Below are 18,459 nucleotides of genomic sequence, written 5' to 3' on the forward strand. Positions count from 1 at the left end.
CACTGATAAAAAAATATACAATACATAAGCATGCGTAGAAAAATATGATGGTCTGAATAGATTATCCTGTGAGGGAATTCTCAGAGTTCAATGATTTTAGTCAGTAATCCTCTGAGGTACTGCTGCCATCCTAATATCATGGGGCTTTGAACTAATTAAGGTTGTTTTTCTTCCTCCAATTGCATTTTATTCTAAGCTATCATCTGATTTTCAGTATTATTAGGAAGAATGCGATGGATTTACATCATTACTCCTCTATAGATTGAAAGACTTCAGCGTTTTACTCAGCATGACTCATATTCATGAATGATCAAGTTCTGAATGAGCAGTAAATATGGTCCCATCTCATCCTGCTACGAAAGGCCCTGCAGGATGGAGAGATCACCTGGGCCAGCTGTTGCTCAAAGTCCACATTCATGGACACAGAATTAACCTGTCACATCCTCTACTGACAATCACACAAAGTAGCGGCTCACACACGCTTTCCCAGCTGCTGAACTCTCTACCCAGGCCCCTCAAACTACCCTTGAGATTTATTTAAACTTATGAGAAAGTCTCTACTCTCTTCATTTATACCAACCCAAAGGAGAGCAAAAGAAGGGGCTGGGAGAAGTAGGGAGAGCACAAAAAGACGGCCCTGTCCCCAATTCCAAGAGGAAGCCCTACCTAGGTCGTTAGCTGTCAATATCTGACCAACAGATGGATCATTCAAAATTCATTCACAAGTGTGCTTGTCCAAAAACTGTTTTAATTACAGGGTAATGAAAGTTTCCTCACTTGTAAAACAGGGACAAGTTAAATACTTAAAGACTTCTTATAAGAACTGAATAAGTGAATACTTATCACAATGCTCAGCACACTGTACGCTGTATACGTCCTCCTTTACCCCCACGTCTCAGGTCCCTTTCTCCTCAGTGCTAACTATTGCCTATGATGATCACCATTCTACCACCTCTTCTATGCATTTATACTCACAGGCACGTATACAAAAATGATGGGCTCACACTGCAAGAATGGCCCTAAAAATTGCGTCTTCATGTAGCATACCTTGGAAATCTGAAACTCTCCCATAAGGTGACCGTATCCATTTGCATGGCTATAAATACCATCTATGAGCTGATAATCCCCAATTTTATATCGCCAGCCCAGACATCTCTTATATAGCCTATGGACATCCCCACCTGAACGTATTCTAAGCATTTCAAACTTAATGCAGCCAAAGTAAAACTCTCGATTTTCTCCCACAAACCTGTTCTTCCTTCTGTCTTTTCCATCTCAGTATGTGACACAACTCTCGACCATTTCCTACAACCAAAACCTGGGTGTCATCCTTGATTCGTTCCTCTTTCTTACTGTGGACCTCATCCAAAATCTGTCAGTTTCCACACAAAAATACAGCTAATCCATCTATTCTTTTCTGTCATTACTGCCACCACCCTCATCTGAGCTGGGGTGGATACAACACTCTTCCACCCAGTTTCCCACGTCCACTCTTGCACCAACATTCTCATGTTGCAGCCACACAATAACCAGAATGAGCTTCTTACAAACCCAAACACATCAGTCTCCTGCTTGAAACCATTCATCTACTTCCTACTGCTGATTCGAAAGTTTTTAAGTCCTCAAAAGCATGTATAATCAGGCCCACACCTAACTTTTCAATCTTCTTTCATGACATATGCCCCCCTTTTCACTGGAATCTAGATACCCTGGCCTCCTCTCTGTTCCTGGAACACCTCAAGTTCTTCCTCATTTCAGTGCCTCTTCTTTTTTCTGCGCTCGGCCTGACTCCCTCCTTATACTTCAGATCTCAGCTTAAACGTCACCACTTTGTGTGCAGAATCAGCCCAGGTATTCTCCATCATAGCCGTCTATATCCATCACAGCACTTACTGTTTGTTATTTGTTGAACCAGTAGAATGTAAGCACCATGAGGGCAAGGACAACATCCGTCTTGTTCACCATGTTGTTCCCAGTGTCCAAGGCAGTGCATGGCCCCTAATGGGCCTTCAATTAATGTTCAGTAAATAAAAGAGAATAGTACACAGTAACTTAGCCAGGTGTTCCTGAAATTTCTGAAAATAAAAACTATTCTAAGACTTTCATTTCTTAAATCATTGAACTATATATGAAACCCTAGTATTCTTCTCACTAAAAATGGAGACATGAGGTATCAAAAGAAAGCATAATTGTCTTCTGTCAACTAGAATTTGAAATAAATGATCCCATCCATAAACAAATTATTTAATAGTTATTAAACAGTAATTAAAACAAGTTATTAAATAATAGTCACTTGTTTTTCTATGGCTGAGTAATATTCCATTGTATATATGTGCCACATCGTCTTTATCCATTCATCTGTCGATGGACACTTAGGTTGCTTCCATGTCCTGGCTATTGTAAATAGAGCTTCAATGAACATTGTGGTACATGACTCGTTTTGAATTATGGTTTTCTTAGGGTATACGCCCAGTAGTGGGACTGCTAGGTCATATGGTAGTTCTATTTCTAGTTTTGTGTGTGTGTGTGTGTGTGTGTGTGTGTGTGTGTGTGTGTGTGTGGTATGCGGGCCTCTCTGTTGTGGCCTCTCCCATTGCGGAGCACAGGCTCTGGACACGCAGGCTCAGCGGCCATGGCTCACGGGCCCAGCCGCTCCGCGGCACGTGAGATCCTCCCAGACCCGGGCACGAACCCGTGTCCCCTGCATCGGCAGGCGGACTCTCAACCACTGCACCACCAGGGAAGCCCTCTATTTCTAGTTTTTTAAGGAATCTCCATACTGTTCTCCACAGTGGCTGTATCAATTTACATTCCCACCAACAGTGTAAGAGGGTTCCCTTTTCTCCACACCCTCTCCAGCATTTATTGTTTGTAGATTTTTTTGATGATGGCCATTCTAACCGGTGTGAGGTGATACCTCATTGTAGTTTTGATTTGCATTTCTCTAATGATTAGTGATGATGAGCATCCTTTCATGTGTTTGTTGGCAATCTGTATATCTTCTTTGGAGAAACGTCTACTTAGGTCTTCTGCCCATTTTTGGATTGGGTTGCTTGTTTTTTTGATATGGAGCTGCATGAGCTGCTTGTATATTTTGGAGATGAATCCTTTGTCAGTTGCTTCATTTGAAAATACTTTCTTCCATTCTGAGGGTTGTATTTTCATCTTGTTTATGGTTACCTTTGCTGTGCAAAAGCATTTAAGTTTCATTAGGTCCCATGTGTTTATTTTTGCTTTTACTCCCATTTCTCTAGGAGGTGGCTCAAAAAGGATCCTGCTGTGATTTATGTCAAAGTGCTATGTTTTCCTCTAAGAGTTTCATAGTGTCTGGCCTTACATTTAGGTCTTTAATCCATTTTGAGTTTATTTTTGTGTATGGTGTTAGGAAGTGTTCTAATTTCATTCTTTTACATGTAGCTGTCCAGTTTTCCCAGCACCACTTACTGAACAGGCTGTCTTTTCTCCGTTGTATATTCTTGCCACCTTTATCAAAGATAAGGTGACCATATGTGCATGGGTTTATCTCTGGGCTTTCTATCCTGTTCTACTGATCTATATTTCTGTTTTTGTGCCAGTACCATACTGTCTTGATTACTGTAGCTTTGTAGTACAGCCTGAAGTCAGGTAACCTGATTCCTCCAGCTGTTTTTCTTTCTCAAGATTGCTTTGGCTATTCGGGGTCTTTTGTGTTTCCATACAAATTGTAAAATTTTTTGTTCTAGTTCTGTGAAAAATGCCTTTGGTAGCTTGACAGGGATTGCACTGAATCTGTAGATTGCTTTGGGTAGTACAGTCATTTTCACAATGTTGATTCTTTCAATCCAAGAACACGGTATATATCTCTCCATCTGTTTGTATTGTCTTTAATTTCTTTCATCAGTGTCTTATAGTTTTCTGCATACAGGTGTTTTGTCTCCTTAGGAAGGTTTATTCCTAGATATTTTATTCTTTTTGTTGCAATGGTAAATGGCAGTGTTTTGTTTGGATGGGCCTAGAGTCTGTCATACAGAGTGAAGTAAGTCAGAAAGAGAAAAACAAATACCTTATGCTAACACATATATATGGAATCATAAAAAAAAAGAAATGGTTCTGATGAACCTAGGGGCAGGACAGGAATAAAGACGCAGACGTAGAGAATGAACTTGAGGACCCAGGGAGGGGGAAGCTGGCAAGCTGGGACAAAGTGAGAGTAACACTGACATATATACACTACCAAATGTAAAACAGATTGCTAGTAGGAAGCAGCTGCAACATGCAGGGAGATCAGCTTGGTGTTTTGTGACCACCTAGAGGGGTGGGATAAGGAGGGTGGGAGGGAGACGCAAGAAGGAGGGGATATGGGGATATATGTATACATATAGCTGATTCACTTTGTTATACAGCAGAAACTAACACAACATTGTTAAACAACTATACCCAATAAATACGTTTTCTAAAAAAAGTCACTTGTTTTGTTGATTATATAGCAGTTAAATGTCTCAGATTAAAAGTACTCCCAGTGCTCTTTTTGGGTGGGCTCACCTAGTCCAATCAAAGCTACCCCTGCAGTTTAGACCAGCCTAAGGCTGAGAAGATCTGCACAGTGGTTTTTTTGGGTTTTTTTTAAAGTAAATTTATTTACTTATTTATTTATTTTTGGCTGCATTGGGTCTTTGTTCCTGCACGTGGGCTTTCTCTAGTTATGGCGAGCAGGGGCTACTCTTTTTTGCGGTGTGGGGGCTTCTCACTGCGGTGGCTTCTCTTGTTGTGGAGCACGGGCTCTAGGCGCGTGGGCTTCAGTAGTTGTGGCACACGGGCTCAGTAGTTGTGGCTCATGGGCTCTAGAGTGCAGGCTCAGTAGTTGTGGCACATGGGCTAGGTTGCTCCATGGCATGTGGGATCTTCCTGGACCAGGGCTCGAACCCGTGTCCCCTGCATTGGCAGGCGGATTCTTAACCACTGCACCACCAGGGAAATCCCTTGGTTTTGGTTTTTTGTTGCTGTTGTTCTTTCTTTTTCTTTTTTTTTAGTTTCTTTTTATTCTTTCACATAGTGATTTTGTGAAAATACTAATAACCAATGGACCATACTCACTTTTTAAAAACATAATCCTTTTTCCCACAAAACAGAAGCAACTACAAGGACTAGGTCTGTATGAGATGACAGATGTTAACTCAGCTTACTGTGCTCATCATTTCACGATGTATGTGACATCAAATCATTACGCCGCACACCCTAACTTATACAGGGCTCTATGTTCATTGTATCTCAAGAAAATTGGGAAAAAATGTATTTAACCTTACAACCCATGAAAGGTACGCAAATAAAAAGAATGACATCCTCTCCCCTCCCTCCCCGAAAGAACTAGGAATACAGACATAGAGCAAAAGGAATTCTCACAGACTGCTGCTAGGAGGATTAACTGACAACCAGCGTTGGTGAATATGATAAAATAAGGATTTCTTACTTGACTGCCTCGTAAATATTGTTGGAGGTATGTCCTGATAAGGCATCATGTAAATTTCGAATAAAATAATCTCTGTATTCTTCTGGAAGGGCCATAAATGTTCCACCCATCACAATAAATTCCACTTTATCCACACTGTGACCAAGTTGTTTTAACTGAAAGACATAAATTCATCAGCATTAGAAAGATATAGTCAACTACCCTAAGAGTGTTATTGCAAATTTCTAATTTTACTTTGCGGTGTTCTCATCAGTATAGTTTAAAAATGAGAAGCAAACATGTTAAGCAAATTCTATGGACTAAAAAAAACAGACTCCAGAGTCTGAAAAGGAAATTATTGCTCAAATAAGGAGGACGAGAATTAAAAATAATAAACAAGAAGTCTGATGTCAACTTACAGAGTTAAGTGAAAATTTAATAATACAAAGAATATAAATTAAGAGAGCAGCAAAGCAAATAACACAATATGTAATAGAATAAACAAATATTTATTGATTACATATTTTATGCCAGACTTTGTGGTCAGCACTGGGGACGAAGAAGACTATATGCAACATAATCAGGACTTGATGCAAGTGAAAGAGAACACTAGATTAGAAAGAAACGTTAAGAAAGCAGTTTTAAATTAAAAGTTTTGAATTAATTATGAAGTTTCTGGGTACAGGTAGCACCTTAAGCCTAGTTTCAGGAGTGGCGGAAGGACAATAAAGTCTGAAATATGACATCCCTTCTATTTGGGAAGAGAATGGTATAGATCTTTCAGTTTTTCAACTACAATAAGGCAAGATTCTAATTTTTAGAAACAGGTATTTAAATTTCTTGCCATATCTTAGGCCTGAGAAAAACTAGGTCAAGTAGACTACAAATTATGAACTCTAATGTACTACGTAAAGAGGATGTCCACACTTAATATAAGCAAAAAGTTACTTTGTTTTATACTTGTTTCTGAAAATGGCAAATAACTTATACATACATACATCCTTATACATATGTAAATCCTTACAGATACATAAGCATATGGGCATGCATGTGCATACACATGCAAATATATATCTGTAAGTACGTGTACATAGCTATCAACACTAAAAGAATACTTTATAACTATGGTTGTTTACCAGGAACACACAACAAAATCTTCCTGGTAGCTTTTTCAAAATATCTTGCCTGGACCCTAAACCAGACTTAATCAGAACTTCAGCGGTGAAATCTGGCATGTGTTTTGGAAAAGTTACTCAGGTGATTCTAGTGCATTTACAGTTAGGAAAAGAATCACTACTCTCTGGTAGTTTCTAAAATCTTTCAAAACCCATGCTCCTGTTTGGAAAATATAAACATTTCGAACTCTACTGAAACACTTCAAAGGAGTTAAATATCATGGGGAATTCCCTGGTGGTCCAGCCAGTGGTTAGGGCTCTGTGCTTCCACCGCAAGGGGCATGGGTTCCAAAAAAAAAAAAATTATGGCTAAAAAAGAAATTGAAGCAATTGAAGCAATGGTCAGTTTAGGAACTATGTTGGCTCCCTGCAGGTGGGGTCCTCTCCTACAGCTGACAATCCTGATCCATATATGCTTGGGTGACAATGATGTGAAAATTAGAAGTGGCTGGTATCCACTCGTAATAACAGTTAAGCACAGAAGCGACTTACTGACTATGGTATGTGCTACTTTCCATTTGAGATTTTCTAGTTGTCTTACTAGATGTAACTATAAAAACTATGGACAGTTCTTGCATTGTTTGAAATTGGACAAGTTTAAAATAAAATTGTGAAAAAGAAAATCTGTATTAATGTTCAGAGTTCTTGAACAGAGCAAGGCCATCTACACAGTACTTGTTTTTAATCAGTTATATTGAGGTATAATTTTTTTTTTTTGGTGGCTTTGCCATGCAGTTTGCAGGATCTAGGGATCGTGGCCTAGGGACTGAACCCAGGCCACGGCAGTGAAAGCCCGGAATCCTAACCACTAGGCCACCAGGGAACTCCCGGGGTATAATTTATATACAATAAAATCCACTAACTTTAACTGTACAATTAAATGAGTTTTGACAAATGTTTAGAGTTGTGTAACCACTGCCACCACCACCACCAGTATACAGAACAACTCCATGGCTCCCAAGAGTCCCTCATCCCCCTGTACAGTCAATTCCCCATTCACACCCCAGCAAACTAGTCACAATACTTCTCACTTGGCTTATGGAAGCTAAAATTCAATCCACCCACCTATTGTCTAAGACATATCCATATTCTGTAAATTTCATACCATAAATAACTTTCTACAAATTGAAAGAACTTTAGAGACTATAAAATCCTTACAGAAAATAAGACGGTCTTTAAAGCAAGTAGTGTTTTTGACCTTGCTAGGTATTGCATAATAGTCCCCCTCCCTCAGATGGATATTAAAAACTTACAAAGGGGAGAAATATTCTTTCAGTTCTTATTTCTGGTTCAACTCAAATCAAGCAATAATACCTTCTAAGTATAAAGATCTAATGTAACAATGCTTTTTAAAACCTTACCTGTTCTATTCGGTGTCTTGTCTGTAGATAAGGGTCATACCTAGCACGGATAGCTCGCATGGAGGTTGGCTAAGAAAAAAGAAAAGTATCCTGTTATGCCCACGCTGAATTAAGAATAAAAAGTAGTTTCAAAAGCGTATTAAAAATAAAGTTCCCTTGGGCTCCTTTCTTCCTCTCTCAGTCTTGTCAGGGTTCAAAACAATGTCCTGAATAGCATTCAGCTGGTCTCCACTCAACAGCAGGCAGCTCCTTGGACCATAGTTATATCTTTGTGTAAACCCTTATGGAATCCCCAGGGTCACCAAATTGTTATACTGCTCACAGACATAGCTGTGTATACACATTCAAAAGAGTTACTTGATAAAATAACCTTTAAACCAGATCATTAAATATCAATACAACAACAGTTTGTAATGGCTTAACAAAAAGCCATCATGCTATCATACAATGGAATAGTCTACGGCCATGAAACAATATACAGATATAAAACGTTCCCTAAGATACATCGTTAAATGAGAAAGGTAAGGTGCAAGGTTTTGATAGACTACCTCCTGTGTAAAAAGTTAGGATAAAGAGTATGTATTGCTTTTATATCTACATACTATCTCTGAAGGATGTATAGGAAGGGGATGATACTGATTTGTCTTCGGGGGCTGAAGCAGAAAGGGGTGGTGGCCAGGGGAGAGTGATGAGAGGGAGTCTTCACTGAAAAATTCTTTTAGTATTTTTAAAAATTTGAACTATGAAAAACAGGTAAGAAATGAAAAAACATGTATAAGAAAAAAAGTCACATGGTTTCCTGGCTGCTGGCCTCTTTGGATGAGGCCGACGGCTTCGAAAGCCTGCTCGCTGGCCTCCTGCTTTCACTCTTGTACCCGCTCTAATCCTGCCCTCACAGAACCATCAAATGATCTTTTAAAAACCGGAACTGGATTATATCATCCCCCTGCTTTAAATCTGGATGGCTTTTCACAACACCTATAACAAACTCCTTGCCCTGGCTTACAATCCCCTGCATCACCCGTCTCCCGAATCTCATTCTCCCCTCACCTGCTCTGCTCCAGATGCCCCCACTGTCATTCTGAGCCTGGCTCCATGTTCCAGCTATTCTCTCTGCTAGGAATGCTCTTTCTTGGTATTCTTGAAAGGCTCTTTCTTGTCATTCAGGGCTCAGTTTAAATGTCACCTCCTCAGACCATTCCTTCCTAGCCCCCAAGGCTGAAGTATCCACCCTGCTACGACATCTTACTTGACTTTACTTCCCTGCTTTGCATTTACTAGTACCTGATTGTTTTTTCTTGTTTGTTTCTTTACTATCTACCCCCATTTATTAGAAAGTGAATTTCTCAAGACCTGATCTGTTTTTTCACAGCTGCAGAGGCAGGACAATGTACTGGTGAGGAGCACAGAATTCAAAGCCCGGCCCTGTTACATATTAGGGGCGTGTCTCCAGGCCAGTCATGTAAGACTTCTAGGCCCTGGTTTCCTTATCTAAAAAACTGGGATAATAATAGTGTCTACCTTCAAAATCCTGCTGTCAGGTTTAAAGTTGTAAAGCACTTAAAACAATGTTAACATATTAATAATAAGTGCTTACATAACTATTTCGCCAGTGACTAGAACGACAGACACTCAGCAAATGTTTGGTGGATGAATAACTTATGTAATCAGGAAAAAAAAAATTTTTTAAGAAAGCTGGTACTTATAAAAGCATACTCTTAATAAAGTATGCTGTAACACTCCTCAGGACAGCCTCACATTACTTTACCTCATATCCAGTATAAGACTGGGTCGAATATTCAAAGTCTGAATCAGGTCCACCAGGGCAGTATCTGCCAATACAATAAAATGAAGATGTCAGATACAGAACTTACTTCAACAGTCTAGCTCAAGTATCTACAGGCTCCGTAAAATCCTGACTGAACCAGCTTCATTTTCGAATCCTAACAGAAGATTGTACCTTTGTAGTATCTGCAAATATATACATTTTCTACTAACAAGTAAAAAGATAAACATATAAAGGAACATTATTACAGTCATTTTCAGAGTATTGCAGTCACTATTATGTTAGAAGTTTAAGCTTTTAGGGGCAAATAACCAGGCCTAAGTTTTCCTAAGTTTGGATTGATACTCACAGTGCTCTCTTGGTAACTACACTTAAGAAAATCTTTCTCCTGATTAATAACCTTCCTGTCTAGAGTCATGAGTATTCTTCTGCTAATTTTTCTAATTATCTAAATTTAGTAAGTTTAAAGATTATTAGTAAAGATAAGTTTTTACTTTGATACTTTTCTGATCCAAATTCATTATAAACTTCTGACATTTGGAATTTAGGCAGCTCATATTTCCATGTATCGTTTATCAAGTTAACAGAATATCTACTGTTTTGAGTTCTGTAACCTATGAATTTTTTTTACTGTGTATTGCAACAAATTAAAATCTTTATATGCTTCATTTTTAAAGCATTGAGACATCCTACTAGTAGGTGCTTGTTTCAAAGAACTAACTTATGAATCTATTAAGTCAAAGTTTTAAATGTTACCAGGGAGTTCCCTGGTGGCCTAGTGGTTAGTGATGCCGGGCTTTCACTGCTGTGGCCCGGGCTCAATCCCTGGTCGGGAAACTGAGGTCCCAAAAGCCGTGGCCAAAAAACAAATACAAACAAAAAAAAGTTTTAAATATTACCAGCATGTATTGATCAAGGCTCTAGGGGACTTACTGGTTCAATTAAAATACACACACATACACAACTTATCACAATCATACTCACACACATATGTTTCCTGTAAAACTGATGTGTGGACATCTGTGGGGTTTGCACATGACAGCCACAACAGCAATCTATAAAAGGAAGATTAATAAAAAAGCAATTATGAAATAATTCATACAGGTGGCACGGGTGCCACCCGCTGGGGCTCCGCTCTCCCTGCACGAGCCCGCGCGTCCTTCCCGACGAGGTCCCTGCGCGGCACGGCCAGGCTCAGTGCAATTTTGACAGCAATCATCATACCGAGCTATTATGAAGTGTGACGTCAGTCTGGAGGACGGATAATATATAAGCCAGTTCTTGACACCCTATCTTACAAGGAAACATCTGAGACCATCAGTCCACTTCACTTTGCCATTGAACATGAGCCCTATAGGCATGTAATACATAATTGTTGAAGTGTAAGTAAAATGTGGAAAATATATCTTCTTCCGGCTCAAGGAATATTATTATAAAAGCGTTAAAAACTGTGGCCTTTCATTTATACAAACGGAAAATTGTATTGACTTCTCTCACGTAGTAAGGCTTCTAACGTGAGGAAAAACATGGAATGACAAGTGTGGGAAAGAGCAAGCACTAAATTACTGTCAGAAAAATAAACGGAGCAGCACAGTGGTGCTCGGTGATTTATGGGGGCAATTAGTCACCACCCCAGGTGCTGCTGAGGACAGCATGGCGGCAGACTCGCCAGGCCCGAGAGGAAGAAGAGGCTTTGCACTGCTCTCCAGACAACTTTTCAAACAAGAGAGGATATTTGAGCACATTAGGTTCCATGTCTTCCTTCTGGGTGCCCACCCTTCACATTATTCAACGAACCTAATACATAAACATATTTTTAGCACAATATTAACTTGTTCTGTGTGTGTTAAAAAGACCAACTGCAGCTTTTTTCTCTCCCACTGTCCAAAGTTGGTGTTTCCCTATCCCGTAAAAAGCAAAACAAACAAACGGAAAAACCCTTTCCCCACTCACAAGTTGTCCCCCTGACATGTGCCTTCGGTCTGTCTCATTACTTTTGCATCTTGCTACTATGTTCTATATTTGCTCAGAGCCACTGGGTGCTAAGGAATTTGGTCTGCTGCTCCTCCAGGGAAGTTTGGTGAGCTGGTACAAGGAGGTGATAAACAAGGCCATAAAACACAGGGTAAATGAAAAAGATACATAAACCTCCTGGTATTTCTTTTTTTTTTTTTTTTAACATCTTTGTTGGGGTGTGGTTGCTTTGCAATGGTGTGTTGGCTTCTGCTGTATGGCAAGGTGGGTCAGCTGTGCATGTGCATGTGTCCCCATGTCTCCTCCCTCTTGCGTCTCTCTCCCACCCTCCCTGTCCCGCCCCGCTGGGTGGTCGCAGAGCACTGAGCTGATCTCCCTATGCTGTGTGGCTGCTTCCCACTGGCTGTCTATTTTACGTTTGGTACTGTATATATGTCCATGCCACTCTCTCGCTTCGTCCCAGCTTACCCTTCCCCCGCCCCCGTGTCCTCCTGATATTTCTTAACATGCTCTTTAACATACTGTATGTAGTGCCTATGTATATGTGCATAACAAAATAAGCCTGGTAAAATGTAAAAAAAAAAAAAAAAAATCATACAAAATTCTGGAGAGTTGTTATCGCTCAGAAAGCGGGAGAGGAATGCAATCAGAGGGTGGCACACAAGCAGGTTTCAAAAGTACTGGTAACGCTGTATTTCTTAAACTGAGCTGTGGGTACCAGGGTGATCTCTTTTCAATATTATTAATTTTCAAAATGTACATATGCATTGTATCCACTAGTTTGTATTATATTTTACAATAAATTAAGTGCAAAATAAGGAATTAATAATTTTTAAAGTCACGGTGATTCTTACTCTCTCTTGCTCTTTCTGATTTGTTTTAATAAAATAGCCTACAAGAGAACAATTACTTACGCAATTCTGTAAAATTGTATCTAAACCTAACCTTTGTATCCCAAACTCTTCCCAATAGATCTCAATATTTAGAATAGAGACTATTAAACTGGAGCTAGACTTCAGAGTGTGTGCAAGATATTCTCAGAGGGGTCTGTCAGAGCCCAGTGGGGTAGGAAGAGCATCTGCTTGAGAAGGACGTGATGGCAGAGTTAGATAATCAGTTACATATGGGGGCAGCTGGTCAAATAAGGGTATACACTAAGATGAATGCAAGCCAGATTTCTTACTGTCAGAGAAGAAAGTTATGATTTTTTAATTTATTTTATTGAAGTATAGTTGATTTACGATGTTGTTAATTTCTGTCTACAAAAAACTGATTCAGTTATACACATATATACATTCTTTTTCATATTCTCTTCCATATGGTTTATCACAGGATATTGAATATAGTTCCCTGTGCTATACAGTAGGACCTTGTTGTTTATCCATCCTATATAAAAGAGTTTACATCTGCTAGCCCCAAACTCCCAATCCATTCCTCCCCAACCCCGCTCCCCCATGGCAACCACAAGTCTGTTCTCTATGTCTGTGAGTCTGTTTCTGTTTTGTAGATATGTTCATTTGTATATTTTAGATTCCACATATAAGTGATATCATATGGTATTTGTGTTTCTTTTTCTGACTTACTTTACTTACCATGTTGCTGTAAATGGCTGAGTAGTATTCTTTTTTATGGCTTTTTTATGGCTGAGTAGTATTCCATTCTATATATGTACTACATCTTCTTTATCCATTCATCTGTCAATGGACATTTAGGTTGTGTCCGTGTCTTGGCTGCTATGAACACAGGGGTGCATGTATCTTTTTGAATTATATCAATAGTTTTATCCAGATACATACTCAGGAGTGGGATTGCTGGATCATATGGCAACTCTATTTTTAGTTTTCTGAGGAACCTCCATACTGTTTGCCATAGCAGCTGCACAATTTACATTCCCACCAACAATGTAGGAGGGCTCCTTTTTCTCCACCCCCTCTCCAGCATCTGTTATTTGTAATGACTTTTTAATCATGGCCATTCTGACCGGTGTGAGGCGGTACCTCAGAGAAGAAAGTTAAAATATGCAAAGGGAGAGAACTAGAATGAACTCTGTGGGTTGGATGAAATTAAAGGTACTGTTGTGGACTCACAGTACACACACATACACACACACACACACACAAATATAGATGCAAATGTTTTATGTATATGTGTGTGCACATATATATTTCCTAGTTTGGTCCACGGAGAGGGTCTGGGAGCAGCAACACCCTAACGGCATTGAGCACATCTAGCACTCAGATCTTTGTTTCTAAATATTCTTCTCCACTAAAAGAAACCAGGGCTCCTTGGAGTAACAGCTGATTCCAGGGCTGGGGTAAAGAAAGTACAAGATGAGCCTGGAACATTTTATTATGACTGAAAGCTAGAAACTGCCCAAAGAATGATGGGGACATTTAAAAAAGAAACAGAAACCAGCTTGAAAGGGCTCCTACTGGTCAAAACTGGGAAAATTTGTACATCAAAATAAAAAATGATAGAACAGATTATAACCCACCAAACAGGAAACCATTTAATCCAGTCACATAAATGAATGAGGAGACTGGAAGTCTGATAAGGAACAGGATATTTGCATAGTTTCAAAGTACTTCACCAGGCTTCCCTGGTGGCGCAGTGGTTGAGAGCCTGCCTGCCGATGCAGGGGACATGGGTTCGAGCCCTGGTCTGGGAGGGTCCCACATGCCGCGGAGCAACTGGGCCCGTGAGCCACAACTGCTGAGCCTGCACATCTGGAGCTTGTGCTCCGCAACGAGAGGCCACGACAGTGAGAGGCCCGTGCACCGCGATGAAGAGTGGCCCCTGCTCGCCGCAACTGGAGAAAGCCCTCGCACAGAAACGAAGACCCAACACAGCCCCAAATAAATAAATAAATAAAATTTTTAAAAAAAGTACTTCACCACACAAAACTTCTTAATTACAAAGTGGAAAAGAATAACTTTACAAAGGGGACGCCTAGCAGACATCACCTTGATCAAAGACAACATCAGTGACAGGACAACAAACTATGCACCACCTGACAGGATATAAGAACACAGTATCACTTCTGTGATGTTCCTGCCAGACATGCAAACCCAAATCTAATTATGAGGACACATCTGATTAAACCAAATTGAGGGAGATGCTACAAAACAACTTGCCTGAAATCTTCAGAAGTGTTAAGGTAATGAAGTAAAGGAAAGACAGAGGGAAGTGTCCAGACTGAAAAGCCATGACAACTAAACACAGCACGTGATTCTGAACTGGGTCCTGTAGGTCATTACTGACACACCATTAGAAACTTGAATGAGGTCTGAGGACTAGATGATGATAATGTATCAGTGTTAAATTTCTGATTTTGATGGCTGTATTGTGCTGATGTAAGAAAATGGTCTTGTTTGTAGGAAGTACACACTAAAGTATTCAAAGGCATTGGCTTTGCACCTTACTCTCAAATGGCTCAGGGATAAAGTGTTCTTTGTAGTGGATTTTCAACTTTTCTGTAAGTCTGTGATTATTTTTTAATAATAAAAATGATTAAAATTGAACTTAAATCATTAGTGATCTACAGAAACTCCTAAATAAATAATTTTGCAAATCAAGGGCTTCCCTGGTGGCAAAGTGGTTGAGAGTCCGCCTGCTGATGCAGGGGACACGGGTTCGTGCCCTGGTCCGGGAAGATCCCACATGCCACGGAGCAGCTGGACCTGTGAGCCATGGCCGCTGAGCCTGCGCGTCCGGAGCCTGTGCTCCACAACGGGAGCGGCCACAACAGTGAGAGGCCCGTGTACCACAAAAAAAAAAAAAAAAAAAAAAAAAAAAATGCAAATCTGAATTAAAAACTTAGATTTTCAAACAAATGTTTGTATTTAAAATGAGACACAAGTGGTATACGTATACCACTGATGAGGTCAATCTAATTTCCCAATCTTTTATTGAGGGCCTACAATATAGGCCAGGTTCTGAGCTACACAGAGCAGGTGGGCCCTAAGACTACAAAAATATTAATGCACTGCCTCTGTCCCCTGAAATCATACAAGCTAGCAGGGGAGGAGGACACAGAGAAATAGGCTATTTCAAAACCACATGGTAAGAAGCATGTGGTAAAAGAAAATACTAGGGATGCCCAAAGAAGGGGATTAATTAGCCCTGACCAGGGGCGTCAGGGAAGCCTTCCTAAGGGGTTGACAGCCATGCTGAGTAAGAGTTAACTGAGCTAAGAAGGCAGAGGGACGTGGGGACCAGGGAAGCAATGTGCAGGAGTTTTCAAGCATTTTTGAAGTGGCTGAACTCTCCCTTCAAGTAATGTTTTACTTAGAACATCAACTTACAGAAGAGAGAAAAGCAACAGCCCTGGGTGAAGTAGAGATGGGGCCTGCTCCCACGGCTTTCCTATTATTCCCCACAGTAGCTCCTAAAACACTTATACGGATCCTGTCGTTTTGTCGAATACAGCTTAAAGATTACTGATAAGGTAGAAAAAGCTATGATTTTGGAGTCAGCCAGAGAGATGAAACTTTGAATCTTTTATCTACCTCTTACTGTGTATTTTCCTGTTTTGTAAAATGAAGACAATACTACCTACCCTCAAAACAGTTTTGAGGATTAAATTAGAAAACACACCAGTGCAGTGGCTGGTATGTAACAGGTGGGCAACATATGGTCACTACTGTTGCAATGAGTAATGATACTACTCTGAATAATAAAAATCATGATTTTCAAAGCAAAAAACCCAACAAAACAAACAAAAACTCAAATACAAACAGACTCAAAATGGATCATAGACTTAAGTATACTAAAAAGGTATGCCACAGACTGGGAGAAAATATTTACAAAACACATGTCTGATAAAAGACACATATCTTAACTATTAAAAAAAAATCCTTAAAACTTCACAATAAAAAACCCAAACAACCCAATTAGGAATAGGGCAAAAGATCTGAAGAGACACTTCACCAAAGAGGATGCACTGAAAGCAAAATAAGTATATGAGAAGATACTCAACATCGTATGTCATTCAGGAATTGCAAATTAAAGCAATGAGATATCACTACATACCTAACAGAATGGGCAAAATCCAGAGCACTGACAACACCAAATGCTGATGAGCTTGTGGAGCAATAGGAACTCTCATTTACTGTTGATGGAACGCAAAACAGTGCAGCCACTTTGGAAGACAGTTTGGCAATTTCTAACAAAGCTAAACGTAGTCTGACCATATGATCCAGCAATCATGCTCCTAGGTATTTATTTACCCAAATGAGTTTGAAAACTTTTGTGTATGCAAAAACCTTCAAACAAATGTTTATCGCAGCTTTGTCCATTATAATTGCCAAAAATTGGAAGCAACCAAGATGTCCTTCAATAGGTGTGTGGATAAACAAATTGTGGCACACTCAGACAATGGAATATTATTCAGTGCTAAAAAGAAATGAGCTATCAAGCCACTAATAGGACATGGCATAACCTTAAATGCCCACTGCAAAGTAACAGAAGCCAATATGAAAAGGCTACAAAACATACTGATTCCAACTATATACCATTCTAGGAAAGGCAAAACAACAGAAACAGTAAATAGATCAGTAGTTGTGAGAGGTATGAAACAGAGGAAATGATGAGGGGAGTTTTAGGACAGTGAAACTATTCCATATGATACTGTAACGATGGATACGTGAAATTATGCATTTGGTAAAACCGACAGACTGTACAACACCGTGAGTGACCCCAATGTAAACTACCCGCTTTGGTTAATAAGAAGATAGCAATATTGGTTCATCAATTATAACAAATGTGTCAAACCAATGCAAGGTATTAATAATAGGGCAACCGGGGGAAGGGGGAGAGGAAGTATATGGGAACTCTCTGTGCTTTCTGCTCAATTTTTCTGTAAGCCTAAAGCTGCTCTATAAAAAAATATAAAGTACTACAGTAACAGCAGAAGTAAAAGCATGGAGGTTAGTGGGCATATATCTGGAGAAAACTATAATTCAAAGAGATACATGCACTCCAATGTTCATTGCAGCACTATTTACAATAGCCAAGACATGGAAACGACCTAAATGTCCATCAACAGATGAATGGATAAAGAAGATGTGGTACATATAAACAGCAGAATATTAGCCATAATAAATAATGAAATGCCATTTGCAGCAACATGGATGGACCTGGAGACTATAACACTAAGTCAGTCAGAAAGAGACAGATAAATATATGATATTGCATATATGTGAAATCTAAAATATGACGCAAATGAACTTATCTACAAAACAGAAGCAGACTCACAGACACAGAGAACAGACTTGTGGTTGCCAAGAGGGAGACATGGTGGGGGAAGGATGGATTGGGATTTTGGGATTAGTAGATGCAATTATATATAGAATGGATAAACAGCAAGGTCTTACTGTATAGCACAGGGAACTATATTCAATATCCTGTGATAAACCATAATGGAAAAGAATATGAAAAATGTATATATGTGTATAACTTAATCATACATTTGCCATACAGCAGAAATTAACACAACACCGTAAATCAACTATACTTCAGTAAAATAAATGTTTTAAAAAGCACAGAGGTTAGGATGCATAGCAGCTAGGGAATGACAATCAGCTGTGTTCCTTTGATATTTTTAATAGTCACTCTGGTGATACTGCAGAAAATGGATTTGGTGCAGGTAAGACAAAGTAGGCCCATTAGGAAATGAGTAAAACAATCTAAACAAGAAATAATAAAGGCCAAAACATTCCTCCCAGTGGTGGTAGGAAC

General features: G+C 39.5%; 1 protein-coding gene across 2 annotated transcripts in view; it reads right to left on the reverse strand.

The window, feature by feature from the left end:
• The window catches only part of ELP3 (elongator acetyltransferase complex subunit 3), a 109,453-nt gene that overhangs the window by 80,162 nt on the left and 10,832 nt on the right, over positions 1 to 18,459 (reverse strand). The window contains exons 4-7 of one of the 2 annotated variants that reach the window (XM_065878640.1): positions 10,732 to 10,802; positions 9,730 to 9,793; positions 7,962 to 8,030; positions 5,447 to 5,601 (exon numbers count right to left, since the gene is read on the reverse strand). In XM_065878640.1, coding sequence (XP_065734712.1) covers positions 5,447 to 5,601; positions 7,962 to 8,030; positions 9,730 to 9,793; positions 10,732 to 10,802 — 359 coding nt within the window. Of the gene's footprint in view, positions 1 to 5,446; positions 5,602 to 7,961; positions 8,031 to 9,729; positions 9,794 to 10,731; positions 10,803 to 18,459 lie in introns of those variants that run through there. The other variant, XM_065878641.1, reaches the window with a different exon arrangement.

The sequence above is a fragment of the Phocoena phocoena genome, chromosome 6, assembly GCF_963924675.1.
Source record: "Phocoena phocoena chromosome 6, mPhoPho1.1, whole genome shotgun sequence".
NCBI classification, from domain to species: Eukaryota; Metazoa; Chordata; class Mammalia; order Artiodactyla; family Phocoenidae; genus Phocoena; species Phocoena phocoena.